Source organism: Corythoichthys intestinalis, chromosome 5 (genome assembly GCF_030265065.1).
Source record: "Corythoichthys intestinalis isolate RoL2023-P3 chromosome 5, ASM3026506v1, whole genome shotgun sequence".
In the NCBI taxonomy this organism is placed as follows: Eukaryota; Metazoa; Chordata; class Actinopteri; order Syngnathiformes; family Syngnathidae; genus Corythoichthys; species Corythoichthys intestinalis.
The window spans coordinates 29,317,920-29,336,792 of record NC_080399.1 but is presented as its reverse complement, the minus strand read 5'-3'; the positions used below and the strand labels follow the sequence as shown (position 1 = coordinate 29,336,792).

General features: G+C 37.2%; 2 protein-coding genes across 3 annotated transcripts in view; both read right to left on the bottom strand.

Annotated features, from left to right (window-relative positions):
- Positions 1–212: 212 nt before the first annotated feature.
- alx1 (ALX homeobox 1) lies at positions 213–10,593 on the bottom strand. The gene is made up of 4 exons (XM_057837006.1): positions 9,822–10,593; positions 9,421–9,677; positions 7,055–7,183; positions 213–4,151 (listed from the first exon to the last, which is right to left on the bottom strand). Exons 1-4 carry the CDS (start codon positions 10,021–10,023, stop codon positions 3,813–3,815), a joined length of 927 nt encoding a protein of 308 aa, XP_057692989.1. The 5' UTR covers positions 10,024–10,593; the 3' UTR covers positions 213–3,812.
- Positions 10,594–10,709: 116 nt separating this feature from the next.
- lrriq1 (leucine-rich repeats and IQ motif containing 1) overlaps positions 10,710–18,873 on the bottom strand; it is an 86,592-nt gene continuing 78,428 nt past the window's right edge. For both annotated transcript variants that reach the window (XM_057837292.1, XM_057837291.1), the window contains exons 23-26: positions 18,735–18,825; positions 18,325–18,385; positions 18,144–18,255; positions 10,710–15,294 (exon numbers count right to left, since the gene is read on the bottom strand). In XM_057837292.1, coding sequence (XP_057693275.1) covers positions 15,182–15,294; positions 18,144–18,255; positions 18,325–18,385; positions 18,735–18,825 — 377 coding nt within the window. In that variant the 3' untranslated portion in view covers positions 10,710–15,181. The remainder of the gene's footprint in view (positions 15,295–18,143; positions 18,256–18,324; positions 18,386–18,734; positions 18,826–18,873) is intronic.

Sequence of the window (18,873 nt, the reverse complement as noted above, 5' to 3'; positions counted from 1 at the left end):
CCCCTGGTATTAACCCATCAATAACTCCTAACAATGAGGAATAACATTAGATGATATAAAAATCCAATACGTAGTTGGTACTATGACTTTATAGTGGCTACCACTAGGGGGGGCAGATGTGCACTTACACTGGCTCCCTCTCGGTGCTACACCAAAGGATCGTTGCTCTTGTTCCGTTAGTAGAATACATGTGTATTTGTACTTAACCGCTTGTTTTGAACAGTTTATAATTTGTTTTTAAAATTTTGTGCGAAACATTTGAATCAACTGCTATTGTCGTTTAACTCATGGGCTGCCATGAACAGCAATACACGTGCAACCCATTTTAACTGGGAAGGCTGTCAGTGAGGACTCACAGTTTAAATGAATCAGCGTCAAATCAGTGAATGAGTTGGAAAATCAATAAATAATTGCATAGTGTAGTATTTTTATTAGGTTGCACTCGATGTAAAACATTTGAGAAGTCATTTTCTAGCGTGAGTACAAAAGCATTGACATAGTTCTGCTGCCATCTAATGGAATGAAGGTGCACTGGCCAGCCCCCCAAATTCAAACAGAACAGAACGTACTGACTCGGCACACAGGGACCAAGCCAGAAAACAAAAACAATGCCACAAAGTCAACAACTGTGCTAATTAGCTCAACTTGGTCCGAAACTGTAGTGGTTCTGATCATTGCCATACTACACTGCTACAAAATAGTACGCATCTTATTTTACCATTTGTCGGTTTATTTGTCACATCCAATGCAGGGCACTACTATACGTTATTATTGCTGTTGTTGTATTTACAGTCGTGTGAAAAATTAGGACAACCTATGGAAGCCTGCGTGTTTTCTAACATATTTGGTCAAATGGATATTTAATGTCAATTTTAACAGTCTTGAGAGATTCAAGTAATAACACTGAACAAAAGTGGGGGGAAAATATATTTTATAACTTTCTGTAAAATGTAATTTTAAATAAATGCAATTTCTGTTGAGGAATAAATAAGTCACCCCCACATTCAATCACCGGTAGTTCCAGTGTTAAAATGGCTAAAATCACACACCGGGGTATCACATCAGGTGAACATGATTAGAACATCATTACCATGTGTTTTGAAGGAGGCTTGCCTTATTTAAACCTCACATTGTTTGGTGTGCCCCTGACTGTTGAAGTAAGAGAAAACACCATGGTAAGATCAAAGGAGCTGTCTGAGGTCTTCAGAAAGAAGATTGTAGACGCTTATGAGTCTGATAAGGGATTTCAGAAGGATATAAAATCAGCCTTCCACTGTCTGGAAAATAGTCTACAAGTGGAGGAAATTCAAAACAACTGCCAACATGCCCAGGTCTGGCCGTCCAAGCATGTTCACCCCGAGAGCAGACCGCAAGATGCTAAAGATGTCTCCAAAACCCTAAAATGTCATCACGGGACCTACAGCAGGCCCTTGATGTGAAACTGCATGCCTCTACAATCAGAAAGAGACTTCACAAGTTTAACCTTCATGCGAGGTGTGCAAGGAGGAAACCTTTGCTCTCCATGAAGAACATGAAGGCCAGACTGAAGTTTGCCAGAGTGAATTTAGACAAAGACCAGGACTTCTGGAATAATGTTCTTTGGACAGATAAAACTAAAATTAAATTATTTGGACACCAGAACACAAGGCACATTTGGCGTAAACCCAATACAGCATTCCAGGAAAAGAACCTCAAACAAACTGTTAAGCATGGAGCTTTAATTGTCATGGTTTGGGGATGCTTTGCTACAGCAGGACCTGGCCAGCTCACCATCATAGAATCCACCATGAATTCTATCGTGTATCATAGGGTGCTTGAGGAACATGGGAGATCATCTTTGAAAAAAGCTGATGCAAAACTGGACCCTGCAACATGACAATGACCCAAAACAAAGCAGTAAATCCACCAGGGACTGGCTGAAAATGAAGAAATAGAAAGTCCTGGAATGGCTGAGTCAAAGCCCAGATCTTAATCCATTGAGATGCAGTGGGGTGACTTGAAACGGGCTGTACATACACGAGACCCCTCAAACATCTCACAGCTGAAAGTATAGTGGGGCAAACTGTCTTCAGACCGATGTGAAAGACTGGTATATTGCTACAAAAAGCGTCTCACTGAAGTTATTTCAGCCAAAGGTGGTAACTCTAGCTATTAGGTGGTAGGGTGTCCTAACTTTTTCCTCAGTTAGAATATGCATTTTTGTTGATATATTTGGTTTAATGAGTAAAACAATGCTAATTTTTGTTGTTTACCTGCAGTTAAATCCCTTTCTTTTCCAGAGATAAAGAAAAACAAGATCAGACATTGATATGTGAACATTTCTTAATAAAGAACTGAATATTTCATGGGGTGTCCTAGTTTTTTCACATGACTGTATACAGTATGTACGGTACATTTGTCAGTGACATGCTGCAAAACAAACTGCCCTACAACAGACATATTAAAGTGAACTGAATTGATTTCATGTAGAGTGACTGTGGGTTTTTTTGCTTTCAGAAGTGCATTAGAGTGCTTGGTTTTGGCCGTCCAGAAGCAGTGTCCTTTATTTTTGTTATTGCTAGAAGCAAATCTGCATAGGTTCAGTACCGGAAATAGGTCGGTATTTGAGGAGTTTCTAAAAGGGAGGCCAGGTATTTTTCTTTAGTATTTACTCCAGAGCTGGATCAGAATTTTGTATTCCAGGAGTGGTTCAGAATACTTTTGGTTCCAGACAAAAGCATGAAAGGATTTCCTTTTTCCAGAAGCAGTGTGCAGGTTTTGCTTTTATTAAAGAAGCGGAACCATGTTTTGTATGTTTTCCAGAAGCAGGCCCATGTTTTTCTAATTTCAAGGAGGGAACATTCAAATCGTAAGAGTGTGCACTCTGAGAGTCCAACCAAACGTGCAACCTCATTGGCCTTCAAACACAAGCAGTGTCTTTCATTTCATTTATGTGTCTTGAGTTCACATCACTTTTACACCCTCAATAGTGGTTCTTTTGGGCCTTTTTGATCCTACAAGCCGGTCAGCGTGTGACCTAATGAGTGATCACCACAACAACATTTTTTAATTGCTTTTATGGGCACTTTCTGGTTTCTACCTTCTTACTCAAAAGCCTCATCAGTGGTTCTGTAGGTCCTTGAAGTGGATTACCACATCCAACTCTGGGCTAACACACACCTTGTAATTTATTTTATATATCTGTCCTTCTTGTGCGTTTCCTGAATCAAGAGTACCTAATTCTTGGGCCTCAAGAGTGGTTCATTTGGTTCTAGAAGTAGGCCAGTATGTGACAATGAAAACATGGAAGGTACATTTTATCTGCCCAAGTGTTGATTTAATTGCTTTCCACACATTTTTGGGCTCCAGAAACAGGTTTGTCTCTTTAGTTGTAATAATTAAAGGGTCCAACTTTGGTAACATGTTGTTCCATATACTGGAACTGTGTTTCTTTGCTCTCCTTCATGCGCACTATACACATTGTATGCCTTACTCTTGACCTCAAAAGGGTATTGTTTGGTTCTTGAAGCGGCTCAAAATTTCTTTGGTTCTTGAAACTTGTCCGTATCTCACCATGACAACGTCAAAGTGCATTTGATAAGCCTAAACTATTTTTTATTGCCTTCATGTAAAATTGAGTCCTCCTCAGTTTTGAGCCACAGAAGTGTGTTTTTTGGCTCCAGAAGCAGGTCAAAGTTTGTTTGGTTCCAGGAGTCGGTCAGCATGTGACCGCGGCTTCAACAATTGTTATTTTTAGTGCATTAATGTGCATCAACTGAAGTCAGTTGCACTCACTCCTGAACCTCAAACGTGTTCCTTTGGTTTCAGCAAGATCACATGGCCCAGGAGATATTGGCTGCGTGCTCCTTGGCCTTCATGCGAAGCACAGCAATGCTGGATGAACGCCTCTCAAACTCAGGCTTGGTCTCGAAGGCGTGATGGCCATTGGCGGCCGGAGAGAGAAGCGGGTCGCCGCAGAAATTGTTGAGCGATACGTGTCCAAACTGGTTCTGCTGGTTGGGGAAGTAGCCATGGCCGTGGTCCCCGGCGGCAGAGGAAGCCGATCGCGGGGAGTAGGAGGCCACGCAGGGGGGCGAGCCCCGAGGCAGCATGCAGGGTGACACCACAGAACTCGCCACAGAAGGGGGGCCCGACCACAAGTTGTTGGGAATCTGTTAAGACGAAAAGGAGTCAGGAAAGGAGGACATTATGCGGTTCATCATTTCATTCTGTTGAACCTCAACTCACCAGGTTTTTGAACACCATTTGGTCAATTTCTTTATGATTAGTGCTGTTAGCCAGAATTTGAGGTATAAAATGCATGAAACTTTAACAGAAATTTCTAGCACAATAATATTATGTACAGTACCTCTATTTACAAAATTAATTGGTTCTGGAAGTAGTTTCTTAACTTGAAAATTCTATAAGTATAGATGCGTTTTCCATGTGAATTCCCTAATCCATTCTAAATCCTCCAAAAATCCAGACATAAATCTTTTATAATGCATAAAAATGCATCAAAGCATGTAACAAATACATGATACAATTAGATTATTGCACAATAAACATAAAATCTGAGCTGTGCATCATGTAAAAAACCAAGAAGTAAAAAATAAAAGTCAAGACACTCATGTAAAGCTGTTAGAACACGAAGGGCGAATGAACAGGAGGCTGGGATACACACATACACATATAGTAGAGGTCCCCCTTAGCCAAATGGATGTCAGGAATGCTAGGCAATAGCCAATGGCAGAGCAGCTATAAGTATGTTACTTTCAGTAAACTCTGTGAGCTGGGAGTACCAGCCCTGCTGTATTTTTGCCTTTTTTGTCCTGAAATTTCTTTCTTAACAGGTGGCAATATTTTCCCATTGAGGCGTGTCTCAACCTGAAAATTTTGTATGTAGAGATGTTCTTAAGTAGAGGTACACTTAAAAGCTTAAATTTTTTCTCAAAAGCCGACAGTGCACCTTATATTCCGGTGTGCCTTATATATGAATCAATATTGAGCCACAACAGGTCTCACAGCAACTCGGAGCGCAGCTTCATCTAATGGATGCATAACGTAACCCCAGCCTCTCCTGTAGCGTCTATGCTATTCGCCTTATAATGCGGTGTGCCTTGTAGTGCGGAAAATACGGTAAACAACTTAAACATTTTTACTGGTCTTTGTAACTATGTATTAACGCTATCTTGAATTAAACAAAACGCTTAAATTCACAGTAGACCGTATAATAAGTTAAAGTGAATTGACACTTTTCATTTTTTCCCCTGTTATTTCTCACAATAAGTTAAAGTCGTATTATTGCTGACAAAGTGAACTAAATCGTATAAGTGTGTCACCATTTTTGTCAGCTTAAACTTCTTAAATTCATTATCTCACTGTCATTTGTTTAGATAGCTACGACACATTTAATTGGTGGTCAGTCTTTTTGACGTATGTTTATAACATGTCATGTAGGGCTGTCCCAAACCACTAATTTCCTCCCGACTAGTCAGCAGACTATTTTTACGATTAGTCAACTAATCAAATTTTTTTTTTTTGGGTACTACTTTAATAATTAATTTTTTGTTCAAGCTTATTCATTCACAAAAAAAAAACATTTTGGAACACCTAAATTCTTTATCAACGTATAAATAAATACCATAAATACCAATAATAAATCACAAACAATGAGGTGAAATGCTGCTGGCATTAATTAGTGCAAAAAAATGTAAACGGAAACACTGTGACTTCACCTCTTTAACAGGAGTCAAAACAATTCTTACTCTTTTTGTGGTATGTCATTGTCTATACATTTATAAATGTTAAAATGAATTGCAATGTCCCGGACAACCATTTTCAGAATACTTTGTGTGAGTTCAGATGCTTTTTCTGGTGTGCATGTCTCATTTTTGGGGGATGGGAAAAACTTCAACTTTTGTTTGTTTTAACCTGAAAATAGATAAAGTAGAGGGCACACTGAAATATTACAATTATTTTGAATGAAAGGCACACATACCCACAGTAACAAAAAATAAATATATAGTATTAATTTTACAGTATACTACTATTTGTAAAATTTTATAATATTAAATAACTAACATTAGTGCAGTCATGGATTACAGTAAGCAGGCCAGTGGTGTTTCCATATATATTTTTATATTATTTATATCCAGGATATATGTATATATTTTCCCCAAGTGGGAGCTTCCATGATCCTAATAAATTTAATAATAATTAAAAATATATATATAATTATATTAATTATTTTATTAAATAAAAATGCACGTTGATACGACGCACATAAAGGCAACTTCCATTTAAGAAATCGTTAGAAAGTTGTATGAACTTACAATCCGCTAGCTTGTTGTTTCTTATTGTCTTCGAAAATTATACTTGGGTGACGGCGCTTCAAGTGTTCGTTCATAGGTGACGTGCTACCGTGGTATGAGAGCTCAGCTTAGCAAAGAGTACAAAAAGTGGCACCCTCCATATTTTCCTTGAAATAATTCCAGGCTCTGGCAATTCTGGTCCGCTTTTTTGGCTTTATGCCGCTTTCACGTGTTACCAACTCTGCCCTCTTTGGAAATTGGCGATGTTTTCAACTCCTCACCGGCGATTCACTTGGCTCATTGTTGGCGATTTGTCTGGGTCAGTCCGATTTCCTCCTCAGGAAGGCAGCGCGTGCATAAAAACACCGAGAGGCGTCGGATGGCTCTTTATGGATACTTTTATTGACCAAAACAAAAACGTGGTGGATGAAGCCACTCAACTCGGCGCTACCCGCGCACTTATCTAACTCGCTCGCTCGCCCACTTTCTTCCTCTTTGCTCAATCTGACAACACCGGTCACATGGAAATAACAGCAGCCCTTGGGGGTGCCAGTAACAACCGCTAGTATCGCAAGCGCTCGCCATTCTAAATTTTATCCACATGTAATTTTTTTTAACCCGTCATTACCCGTCGACGGTATGCTTTGCCCGTCGACGCATTTACGTCATCGATGACGTCGACGACGTCGACTAGTCGGGACAGCTCTAATGTCGTGCCTATATATAGTATATTAAAATTGTCAGGAGTTGGCCAAGCGTACCTGCGCATAGCTGTCAGTCCGAGGCAGCACAGATAAGTCGTAGGTGGAGGCAAAGTGACTTTTAGCTTGCTGAATTTGTCCATATCGTTCCCGCTTTCTCCACTTGGCTCTTCTATTCTGGAACCATACCTGACACATGCACAAGCACAAGCATACACAACAATATTATTAATAACAGTTAAATGAGATTTTTCACTGACAATATGTAATACATATTACAAAATTTTATTGAGAGCAAAGCATATCTGCATATCTTTAGTACAACCAATCATTGATTAGAGCAAATATTTAATAAAAATCTTAATCATTATCTATCAGGATACTTAGGATTTCTTATTGATGTTTGAAACTAATTTGTTGATTTAAAAAAAAAAAAAAAAAATGTCATTGACAAAAAAAAAATAATGTGAACCATTACAATATGAAAATTTTAAAAAATAATATTGAGCTCAAATGTGGATTTTCTTTTCAAAGTTTGAGGAAAAGAGTTATTTAGAAATATTTTAGAAAAGAACAAGTGTATATTTTTGTTTAATTTTTCAGGGAAAAAAATTAAACGGTCAGAAAAGTGTTTTTATACATACACGGTGTTTGTGAGTAGAAGTCTTGGCCAATTATGATGAAGCTGTGCTTTTTTAAGGCCAGGGTTACAATTTGACAACTTGAGAAACGGGATTAAAAATATTTATAATTTTTTTTCCTGATTTTTTTTTTTAAAGTATATTAACACTAGTTGTATTTTTAATTAGAGGCAAACATATCAATACCAATAATACTAGCAACCATACAGAGTTATACAACAATTTTCTAACATTTTAAAACACTAGGAAATAATAATAATGTTAAGCGTGGAAAGGAATAAAATATAGTCCTCATGTTTTAAATTCTTAACTGACCCTCTTCAATAATGTTGCATAAGCAATAGAAATTGACCATATAATTGACACCTATAGAAACACATGCAGCCATTTGTTTTGAATGATATGCCAATAGTGAAAACAGTTTTTAAAACAAGTCAAAACTGTACTAATTGAAAGCATAAATGACAGAAATATGCTGCTGAAATGACCGTTTTTGAACGTTGATGACGTTTGCTTAGAATTGACTAAAACGTCTCTAAAAATAAGAGTTTTATTAGAAAACAACTCAATGTACAAATAAAACAATGAAAAATATTTTTATCAAAATGAAGGGGGGGGGGCGGGGGGGGCTTTACGATATTTGTTTTCATTTACACACCAAACCTGTATCCCACAATAACCATTAGAGAAGAAGCTTGATTACATTTGTTGACTTACACAAAGAAAAAAAAAACATTCAAGCAACATTAGTCATGACACTTATCAAAATGAAATTACTTAGAAATTGAAATTGAATATTTTGCTAACAATTTCAGTTCATTCAGGTATGTTTGAAAACCGCTTCATTACATGAGTTTAGACTTGTATGGCAAACATTTAAACAATAATAATAATAATTTTTTATTATTATGAAGTAGCTGAAAATATGCTGAAAATGCAAAACAAAAGAAAGAAAAGGAGTGTGTCATTCACAGGTATGGGAAATATTTGGAGAGGATTCAGATTTGTTTTGGAAAGTTTCAAAAGGCCATATTTGTTTTAAGTATTTGCCAAATACCCTATGGAATTAAGTTCAAATATAAAACTAAACAATAACCTATTGAATTTAAAAGACACTTAAAATATTTAAATAAAATTGGGATGTCTTGTTAAATTTCGAGATGCTTGACTACATTTGTTTTGAATAATGCAACAAACATTTAGCTAAAATTGTGATTTATATATGAAATCCTGACTTTATTTGAATTACAAGCCAAACACAAACATAAATGCTAACAGTCATCACAATAAATAACAAATCGGATACATATTTAAGATGCACACTTTGAAATGAGTTTTTTATTATTTATTTTGTTTTTTTAAGCTTTTTTTTAACTCTGAACTTTATACCTCACATTCAGACAATTATTTTTTTGAAGAAAGAACAGATATAAAGGCATTAAAGTTTTATATTTTTGACGTTTAGCAATACTAGACATTTGTTTTGAATTACACGTCAATCAAAATAGTAATCATCACGTTCAATAATAGAAATTTGTGAAATAATTCAAACAAAACAAAAACAGAAGAAATTAACTTCTTCGTTGGGGAAAAGAAAAACAAAAAAAAAAACTTCGTCTGCAGCATATCTGAAAAGGCTTGTAGTGTAGTTGTTTTGAATTAGAGAGCACCACTCCAGTCTCTTAACGTTCACTTTTAGGAGAACTATAAAGTTTTTCTTTTTTAAATATTCGTCCAATGGTCCAAAATGAATGTGCATGGTTGAGTGCGTAAATGCGTGCATACCTGCACCCTGGCCTCGGTCAGTTCGGTCCTTGTGGCCAGCTGCTCGCGCACGTACACGTCCGGGTAGTGCGTCTTTTGGAAGACCTTCTCCAGCTCGTCCAGCTGCGCGCTGCTAAAAGTGGTCCGGTGGCGCCGCTTCTTGCTACTCGTCACCTTGTCGTCCCCCTTGTCTGCCGCCGCCTCATCCACCTCGTCGCCGCGGCAACATGACGCCGCAGAGCCGGCCATCTCCTCCGCTTTGGCTGTGCCATAACCGGCTGGAAAGAACCGACCGGAGTAAGCAAATCATTATGATAGAAAAACAAAATAATTTAATGCAATATACTAGAGTTGTTTACTATTTTGTTACATTTAATTAAAGCAAGTTTAACGAAGTAAAAATATTTCACTGGTAAATTTACCGTGCTGTTCCGAGCGAGATGAGGCGCGGTGTTCGCCGAAGGCCTGCGTGCATTTGGAAGGAGACTTGGCGAAGTACATGCCGCCGTCCAGGCTTTCGATCGTCGGTTCCAGGAAGTAGTCCGCGGCCTTCATGCTCTGGTTCTTCAGGCCGAACTTGTCTTCCATGAAGTCCATCATCAGCATCGTTAGTGCAGCAGTCATCACGGCAGCGGAAGGACTTTATAACCCTCCAAAAAAAGTCTTCCAAGGCGCCCCCCGCCATCACCATGCACATTAACAACATTCAGTCTCCCTTCTTGCTCCTCCCTCCGGTGGCTCAGTCCACCACACCGATTCGAACCACACAAACAATCTGGTTTCACCAATGAAATTACGATTTCTTCTTAAAGATTTTTTAAATCAGAATTCCAAATGAAATGTTTATTTTTTTTCCGCACACCAGTATTTCAATGCACAATTTGATGGCGTTTAAATGATTGATTTATCGAATAATTAGTATGGTAATCTTGGGGAAACTTTCTTGTGGAATGTCTCTGTGCATGGAGAAATAGGTCATAGACATAGACTTAGGTCATGACCCAGTTCGTTAAGTAAAATGAATATTGCAAAATATGATATCAACTGTCATTTCTGCTTGGCATATATAATTTCATCATCCCTTCAATAATCAGGCAATTGCATCATGAAACAGAAAATTTTGATATGGACTGATGTACTGTAAAACTTTCCCACAAAGGTCAATGCAAATGTTTAAAATAATTGATGTTTTGAGGTTATAGATCGACAAAAAAAAAAAAATATTCTTGATGTGTTGTTTTTTTTTTTTTTTTTTTTTTTTTAAAGAAGACGACATTTAGAAGTTTGTTTTTTAAAAAGATGTCAATATTGTCACATCAAAATTCTGACACTAAATTTGCAGTGTTATAACTTGTCTTAATGTGGATGAGTGTATATTACTTATGTGTACGTTTTTTATATTATATACATATATATGATGAGACCAACTGTGCAGTACCCTAGGAGGAGAAGTGAAAATAAACATCAGTATTAGGGAGCGTGGTGGGGGTCCGAGGGTCTTTTTGGACTTCTGAAGTGAGCGAGTGAGGTGCTACGACATGCTGAGAAGGAAAATGTGAAAAGTTCATTGAGCCTTCTGTCATTTGGGCATCGGTAGAAAACACCGTTCAACGTCTGTCCAGGAGACCGTAGCTAACTTACAAAACTTTTGTTTAACAAATAATTAAAAAAAAAAAAAAAAAAAATTGTAGGTAGTGAAATCTCCAAAATATCACCATCGTATCGTATCGTGTGTCTGTCAATTCCTGCTTTTACAATCCATGCCAAAAATGTTCTTAAAATGCTCAGATTTGCAATTCACAAATCACTGCTGGATTGTAATACCAACAGCATTGAGTACAATAATTGAATCATTTGTATGCATGAGGATAGACTTTTGTGTTCCTCTAAAGTGAGCTAAAGGTCAAAAAATACCTGACGCTAGCACTTCCACCAAGTGGACAACACTTGGCTAACATTCTTTTTTAAATTAAATTTGTAGAAAAACATCCTGCAGCCCTTATTTGAGCCACCAATTAGCTCGGACATTTTACCCACGGTTTCTGCTCGCGCCATGTTATTCCCTCAACGTAGGTTCAGGTTTCTCGGGCTTTTTTGCTGTCGCACATTCCTCGCCGAGTTCAATTTTCTCGGCAACAGCAAAAAGGTAAATGCTTAATATCCACTTTGGAATCTTATTCCTTGGCATTTTTATTTGACTTCACATGTATTGCTCATTTAAATAACAATGAAGGGGATCATCTGCAATGGCTCACTGTGAGTGCATTCAAGTGCCATGGTCTCAGTTTTTGGGCGAGTCATGAATTTTGCCACTAAGACGAAGGCCCTTTCACATTCAAACAACAAAACTAAAAATAATTTTACTTTTTGCCATCAGTCAATCTAGTGCTATATACTGTCTTAAGAATCCATGACTGAAAAGATACAGGAAAACTCCCTATTTTTGTTTGAAGCTGCCTTTTTAGGGTATTTTTTTGGTCACCTAGCGGATCGCACGAATGCTATTTTTAGACCTTGACGTCACCATTGTAAAGCGGGAGTGGGACATTACACACACGTCCTCGCATACAATCCATTATATTTCTGCTTGTTTTCTCTGGTAGTCTTTCAAAAACAAACATGCCGATCAAACACTGCTGATATGGAACTTGTAGAAACGACTCTAGACATTACGACATATGAAGGATGTTTTCTTCAAACTTTTCCCGAAACTAAAAGGAAAAAATGTGAAGAATAGGTCAACTTCTCCAAAAGACCAATTTAACGCCAGCAACATAAAGCCATTCACATTTCATATGCAGTAAACATTTTGTTGGGGGCCATGGTCCTTCTGAGGATGAAGAAGTAAGCCATTTTGATATTTTTACTTACTTTTTAGCGTGGCGTTTTACCGTACTGCTTTTGTCTAACAATGAATGACCTGAAAATAAATTAAAATGGTATCTGACTGCCACTGTTACCTTTTCTGTTGTAAAAAAAAACTTTAGTAAGAGGGAAGTGTAAATAAATTATGGAATTAAGATTTGTTATTAATGAAAAAAATTAAAAGTGTTCGTTGTCTGTCACCAAATAGCATTTGCGATCACTACACAAAAATAGCAATGTAAATTGCGCCCAAGAACGGTCAGAGGCTTAAGACAGCCAGATGATATAATATATAAGAAAGATAGGGCATACGCTAGTAAAGGATAGATGGTTGAAACAGGAGAATGTCATTGTCAGTGGCGTAAGAAAAAGGTGTGGGTAAAAAAGCTAAGGCTAAGCTTAGGTGGCTCTTATTCCCGTCTTTTTCAGCCCTAAACACTCAAGCCATCTCTTTAACTGAACATTTGCATGTTCTTCCACATCTTTACCAGTGAATTTGGCACCAGGGACATAATTTTCAGACAGAAGTGATAGGTTTAGCTCAGTAAACATCTCGTTCGTACACTATTTCCATTCATTTACTATTGGAGACAAACAGGAGGTTGACCTGCCTAGCCACAATTGCTAACGTCATGAATATTAATGAGCAAAAGTGACGTGTTGCTTGCGGTACGCCATTGTCCTTCCAAAAATTTAGAAATAAGGGAAGTTACCCTTATTTCTAAATTTTTGGTCATCCCTAATGTGGTGTTTATGGAGACAGTGCAGATGGATAATAGATGTTTTATGAGGACGGACAGAAAGAAAGGACAAAGGACTTAATATATTCGTACATGTTACCTAGTTGTAAATAGCGATAAAAATTCTTTACGACTTCCTTTACAGAGGTAACACCATGTGAGGAGTGGATACACCTATTAAATCATAGGAGAGGAAGAGGGAAGAGCGGTCAGATTAGGGTATGACAGGGCAAACTGAGTGTGCGAGCAGTGCTTACAACATGTGTGGGGAACCCTGTATTAAGACTAATCACCTGTAAGAATTAGTGAGTTTTCATCCTAATAGTCACTGTGATGTCGTTAATCCCAGCACCAACAGTATGTGTCTTGCTATGCCTATTATAAGTGTACCCATTCTAACTTGCGTGTTAGTCAGTAACAGTCATATGGTAAACAGAACTGCTGTTGCAGACACCATTGGAAATGCTAAACAGTGCACCAGCCACTCTTAAGTAGAGCAGATGAACACCATTTAATAGTGTACCGCACAAATGCTATTTTTAGACCTCAAGGCTGCGTGATGTCACCATCATAAACTGGAAGGGAGCCAACATAGAACCGTGCTCGCATACAACTAATGCTAGTACTGCTTGTTTTCTGCTGGTAATCTCTCAAAAACCAACATGCCGATTAAACACTGCTGCTATGGACCTTGTAGAAATGACTGTAGACATTACGATTTTCCACATATAAAGCATGTTTTCTTCATACGTTTCCCGAAGCCAAAAACTCAAGAGGGAAAAAATTTCAACAATCGATTAACTTGTGCGGACGTCAGAAAGATCAGTTTAACGTCAGCAAGGTGAAGCCATTTACCTTCATATGCAGTAAACATTTTGATGGGGGCCACGGTCCCTAAAATCGACAATCCTGCCCCGAAGAGTTAAGCCATTTTGATATTATTACTTATTTTTTAGCGTTCCGTTTTGCCGTGCTGCTTCTGTCTGACAATGAGTGACCTGAAAAAAATTCAAATTCTATTTATATATCACAACAGCCAGGTAGGCCTATTTTTCTGAAATACGGATATTTAAATAAATTAGCCATGTTTGGCCTTGTTTTTTTGTTGTAAGCCTGTTCATGCCTTTCATTTATAGGCTCTAGATTTAACAGCTTTAAATTTCCTGTTGTAAAGAAACAACCTCAGTAAGGGGAAGTGTAAATAAATTAACAGAAATAAGATTTGTTATTTATGAAAAAATTAAAAGTGTTCGTGTTCGTTCATCACTGAGTAGCATTTGCATTTTACACAAAAATAGCAATATAAATGGCCTCCAAGAACGGTCAGAGACTTAAGACAGAGGATATAATATATAAGAAAGACAGGGCATATGGTGGTAAAGGATAGCTTGTTGAAACAGTAGAATGTCATCGTCAGTGTCGTAAGGCAATACACACAAGAAAAAGGTTTCTTTAAAAAAGCTACCTCTGGATCAGGTCGGCTCTTTTTCCCGCCTTTTTTAGCCCTCGACACTCAAGCCATCTCTTTAACTGAACATTTGTATGTTCTTCCAAATCTTTACCAGTGAATTTGGCACCAGCAACATCATTTTCAGACAGAATCGGTAGGTTTAGCTCAGTAAACATCTTGTTCGTACACTATTTACATGCATCTAAACTGAGACAAACGCGAGTTTGACCCCCCTAGCAACAGTTGCTAACGTCATGAATATTAACTAGCAAAGGTAACGTGTTACGTGCGGTACGCTATTGCTATTACATTTGAGCTGTCGTCATTGTGTGTGGGAGCATAGCAGCATAGCAGTTAATAACTCAGCATATAACAGAAAACTCTTATTCACTTCTGCAATGGTTCTTTACAGCAAAATATTTAAAAAACAGGGCAACGAGAATAATTATGAGTTCTTTAAGACATGGGACGTTAGGTTTGTGGTTTCAAGACTGGACTTTGTAGCTTAAGGAAAATGAACTGACAGGTTAGTCAAAGCTTCTGCTTCCTCTTTACTGTCATGACACAAACTACGTCATGTATTTAAATTGTTTGTTTAGGCCATGATACTTAAGGTAAGAGCCTAAAGTTACTTGAGCTGTAGGATGATAATATGATTTTAAAATGCCTTTGAAGCTCAGCAGCAAATTTATATTGGTCGTGTCTCCTTTTACTGACAAAAGATGCTTCAGTGTTTTATTTTGTCTCTTTTCTTCCCTCCACCCCAGCCACTGCTGCGACGCGTAGGCTCATCTCGGAATGAGATGCGCTCCTTTTTCCACGGAATAGCGACACCTTGTTCTGGCATGAAAAAAAAACAGGGAAAGAGAAAAACATGATTGAAAGGCACAATGTCTGAAAACATTGTCACGATGTGTTGATTGATCCATAATGTAATTACAATTCTGCACTTGCTGACAAATTTCTGCTCATTATGAAATGAGTTGAGATCACTCAATATCTCAAATTTTTGCTCCTAAGTCATAGAATAGTAATCATTCAAACAAAAATGGGTATCTCAAATCATGAAAGTCATGTCACTCATAGAATATTTGCTGGGGGAAAAAAATTAAAACACATTTTTCTGACAAAAAAAATGTGATCTTCAGATCATATTATCTGATAAGATATTACGATCACAAAATAGATCAAAATTAATTAGAACATGTGCTAATAATTTAGTGCACGAAGCGAAGAAGCCTTTTCTGACTGACCCATCCTTCCCTTGCCAGCAAGATGGTGAGGATAGCGGCAGTGGGACAAGGCACTTTTCTTCTTGTGGGCCAGCGCACCTCGTGGAAATAATTTTAAAATCATCATCAGAATCCAATTAGGCCTCGTTAAAGGGTTGAAGGGGGGACAGGATAGGACAGGGCTCTCCTTCACGCCGCCTCCCTGAGATGCTTTCATGTGCTCATCTTCCCTCACTGGCATCTTTGTCAGCCCCCTCGGACCCTCACACAAGGTCCAGTCATCATCCACCTTTCTTTTTTTTACTCCCATTTCCTGCCATCGGAGGAACACCGTGTCCCTCGACTGACCTTGTGGGCCCTTCTTTGCCCCCTCCTACCTTTGCTTTGGCCAACCTTTAAAAGTCTCATCAGGGAACTTTTTAAAGCACATTTCCAAAGATGGGACATTTTAGCCTAGGACTGAGAACTAGTTACAGACAATAGTGAGTTTAGAAAGGCTTCCAAAGGTCCACAATTCCTTTTTTGTTGTTGTTTTTATCTTGTTGTTTTTGTTTAATTTTTTAAAATAAGAATTTGAAATGTTTAACACAATTATGTAAGGGAAAATGAAAATAATTCTGAATACTATTTTTTTTTCTATTTCATGGCCCTCAATATGTTCCAGGATGAAGGGTAAAGAGAAAAGGACCTTTGACTTACAGAAGTATTAGTAGCAAGCACTAACAAGTTCCTGAAAGAAATGGAAGAGAATATCAAAGGTCCCCCCCCTCACCCTACGCTTTCTTCAATTCCATATTAAGTGATCAGGGAAAAGATCATCAACTGCTCTTACGCATTTCTGAAAATTGTATGTGCGCAGTATGACCTCTTTGTTCCTGGAATTGTGGTACCAAGATCTAGTTGTTAAAGACAGAATTCATCTTTACATTTGGTTTTTGGAGGACAAAATAGTTCTAAAATCATGTTGTGTAATACTGTCTTAGAACAAGTTACGGTAACATTTTATAATAACGATCCGTAGTAACTAGTAAATAGATCTTTACTAAACTGTTAATAAATGATATATTGTCGACTTTTTAAGTGTTTGTTAACAGTTTGCAATCATGTTTGGATGTTAAATGCCCCACATAACTTCAGTTTATCCTATGTTTAGCACAAAAATGTTCCCAAACATATGTACGATATTGTTGTATTGTGTTGTTCTGCTGTGGGATGGTTCAGTATGTGTGTTTCTATGCATTAAACAAAATGTTCAACATTTCATCTGTGGTGTTTCTTTGGTAAAGTACACCACATAGAAAGGTCTATGGCTGAAACAATCTTGAGGTACAAAATTTTTATATGTTAAATATCACGTCAAAATTCTGTACCTTGAACTTGCTCAACCTAACCTAACCTATGTTTAGTAGATGGTTAGCACACTATTTACAACTGATCTCTAAATTGTGAGTTAATAAATTAAGTATTATTTAAAAGGTTATATATGTTATTGAGACGTTATTCTAAAGTAGTACTTATTCCCCCTTTAATTAAGAAATGAGGAGTAGTTGCAACTTTAGAAGAACGTCCCAATAACATAAATAGATTATCAACTGATACTTAATAAGGCATTAGTTAGTAAGTTACTAATAGCTTGTTTATAATATATTACTAATTTATAATGTGTAGGCATAAATCATTGATATACTGCTTACAAGTCATTTATTACTCATTAAACATCAGTTTATTGATGATATCGTAATTATAAGTCATCATTATAAATTATTAACAAACTGTTAACAAACACTTAACAAATAAAAAATCATTAATGATCAGTTTACTAATTGTCTATGAAGTACCGTATTGGCCCGAATAGAAGACGGTGTTTTTTTGCATTGAAATAAGACTGAAAAAGTGGGGTTCATCTTATATTTGTGGTCTAGAAATTATACCCATTCATGACGCTAGATGGCGCCAGATATCATTGAAGCGATGTTCTGTCATGACAGATCTCAGCTACTCTCAATTTTAACCAGTTTGCATTATTTTATTGTAATGTTTTACAGTTAGACTTCACTTTGCTGGTTAATGCAGTTATTGCAATTTTGTTTTATCACAATAGATTGGTTTATTTACATTTCAAAAACCAGAAGCCTTTCATTTACGAATGTGATTGCACTTTAGTGTACATATTTAAATGTTCAGATATTAAGATTTGAATGAGGCAAAATAACATGCTTTTTCTATCAAATATATTGCTAAAATAATTTGTTTCAGATGTACTGTAATTATTTTCTGTATAAAGATTAATTTGGTGTTCAAAAAGTCTTTTTTCAAACTGGAGTCTTAAAAACGAGGGGGTCGTCTTATAATCAGGGCCGTCTTATATTTGGGCCAATACGGTATTTATAACGGATAGTTATTATAAAGTGTTACCCAAGTTACATTAAAATGTGTGTATATTTAAAATAACTCAACTTTTTTCAGTGCCACATCCTTGAGCGTTTTTGTACACTCTCTCTGCTTTGGCAAGTAAAGTGTCGAAGGTCCAAACTCTACTAGAGTGATGATCCGTACATCCTTCTTCCATCTACACACAAAATAGTGATCATGCAAGAGCATTAGCATTACAGGCATGTGGTTGAAGTGGCCGACTCACCGCACATTGAAGTCGTCCACTGCTTGCAGCGTCGGTGGCAATCTCTGGTAAGAAATATTTACTGAAGAGGAAAAGATGGAAAATAAAGAATTTGATCTGATCAGAAAGATGAATGGCTAATTTTGCACCTAAAAAAATCAAACCCATTTCAAGAACAACTGAAAACAAAAAAATATATACACTGAATAATATAGTGTATCAGTTCTAAAGGATAAATCTGATCCGGTGAAGCTGTACTGCACTAAATTTAGCTATCTTCTGTAATTCATACGTCAAGTGGGCTATTATTGTACACTTCTGTTGTGCAAAAATAATGCATTTATTGTAACCAAGGGGATATATATTTTCTGTCTGAAAAAAAAAGACAAAAGATGGGATGGTAGCCGTATAACTGAAAAGCTGCAGCTAACCTCTCTGAATGCCTTAGAGTGTTCTGATTTCGAAGCCACTCCCGTGTCCGCTCCCACCTCACTCGTCCTGGGCCCACCTTTGCCCGGTGAACTTGCATGGCAAAGAAAACAAATTCAAGATTTAACATGTATTATACTC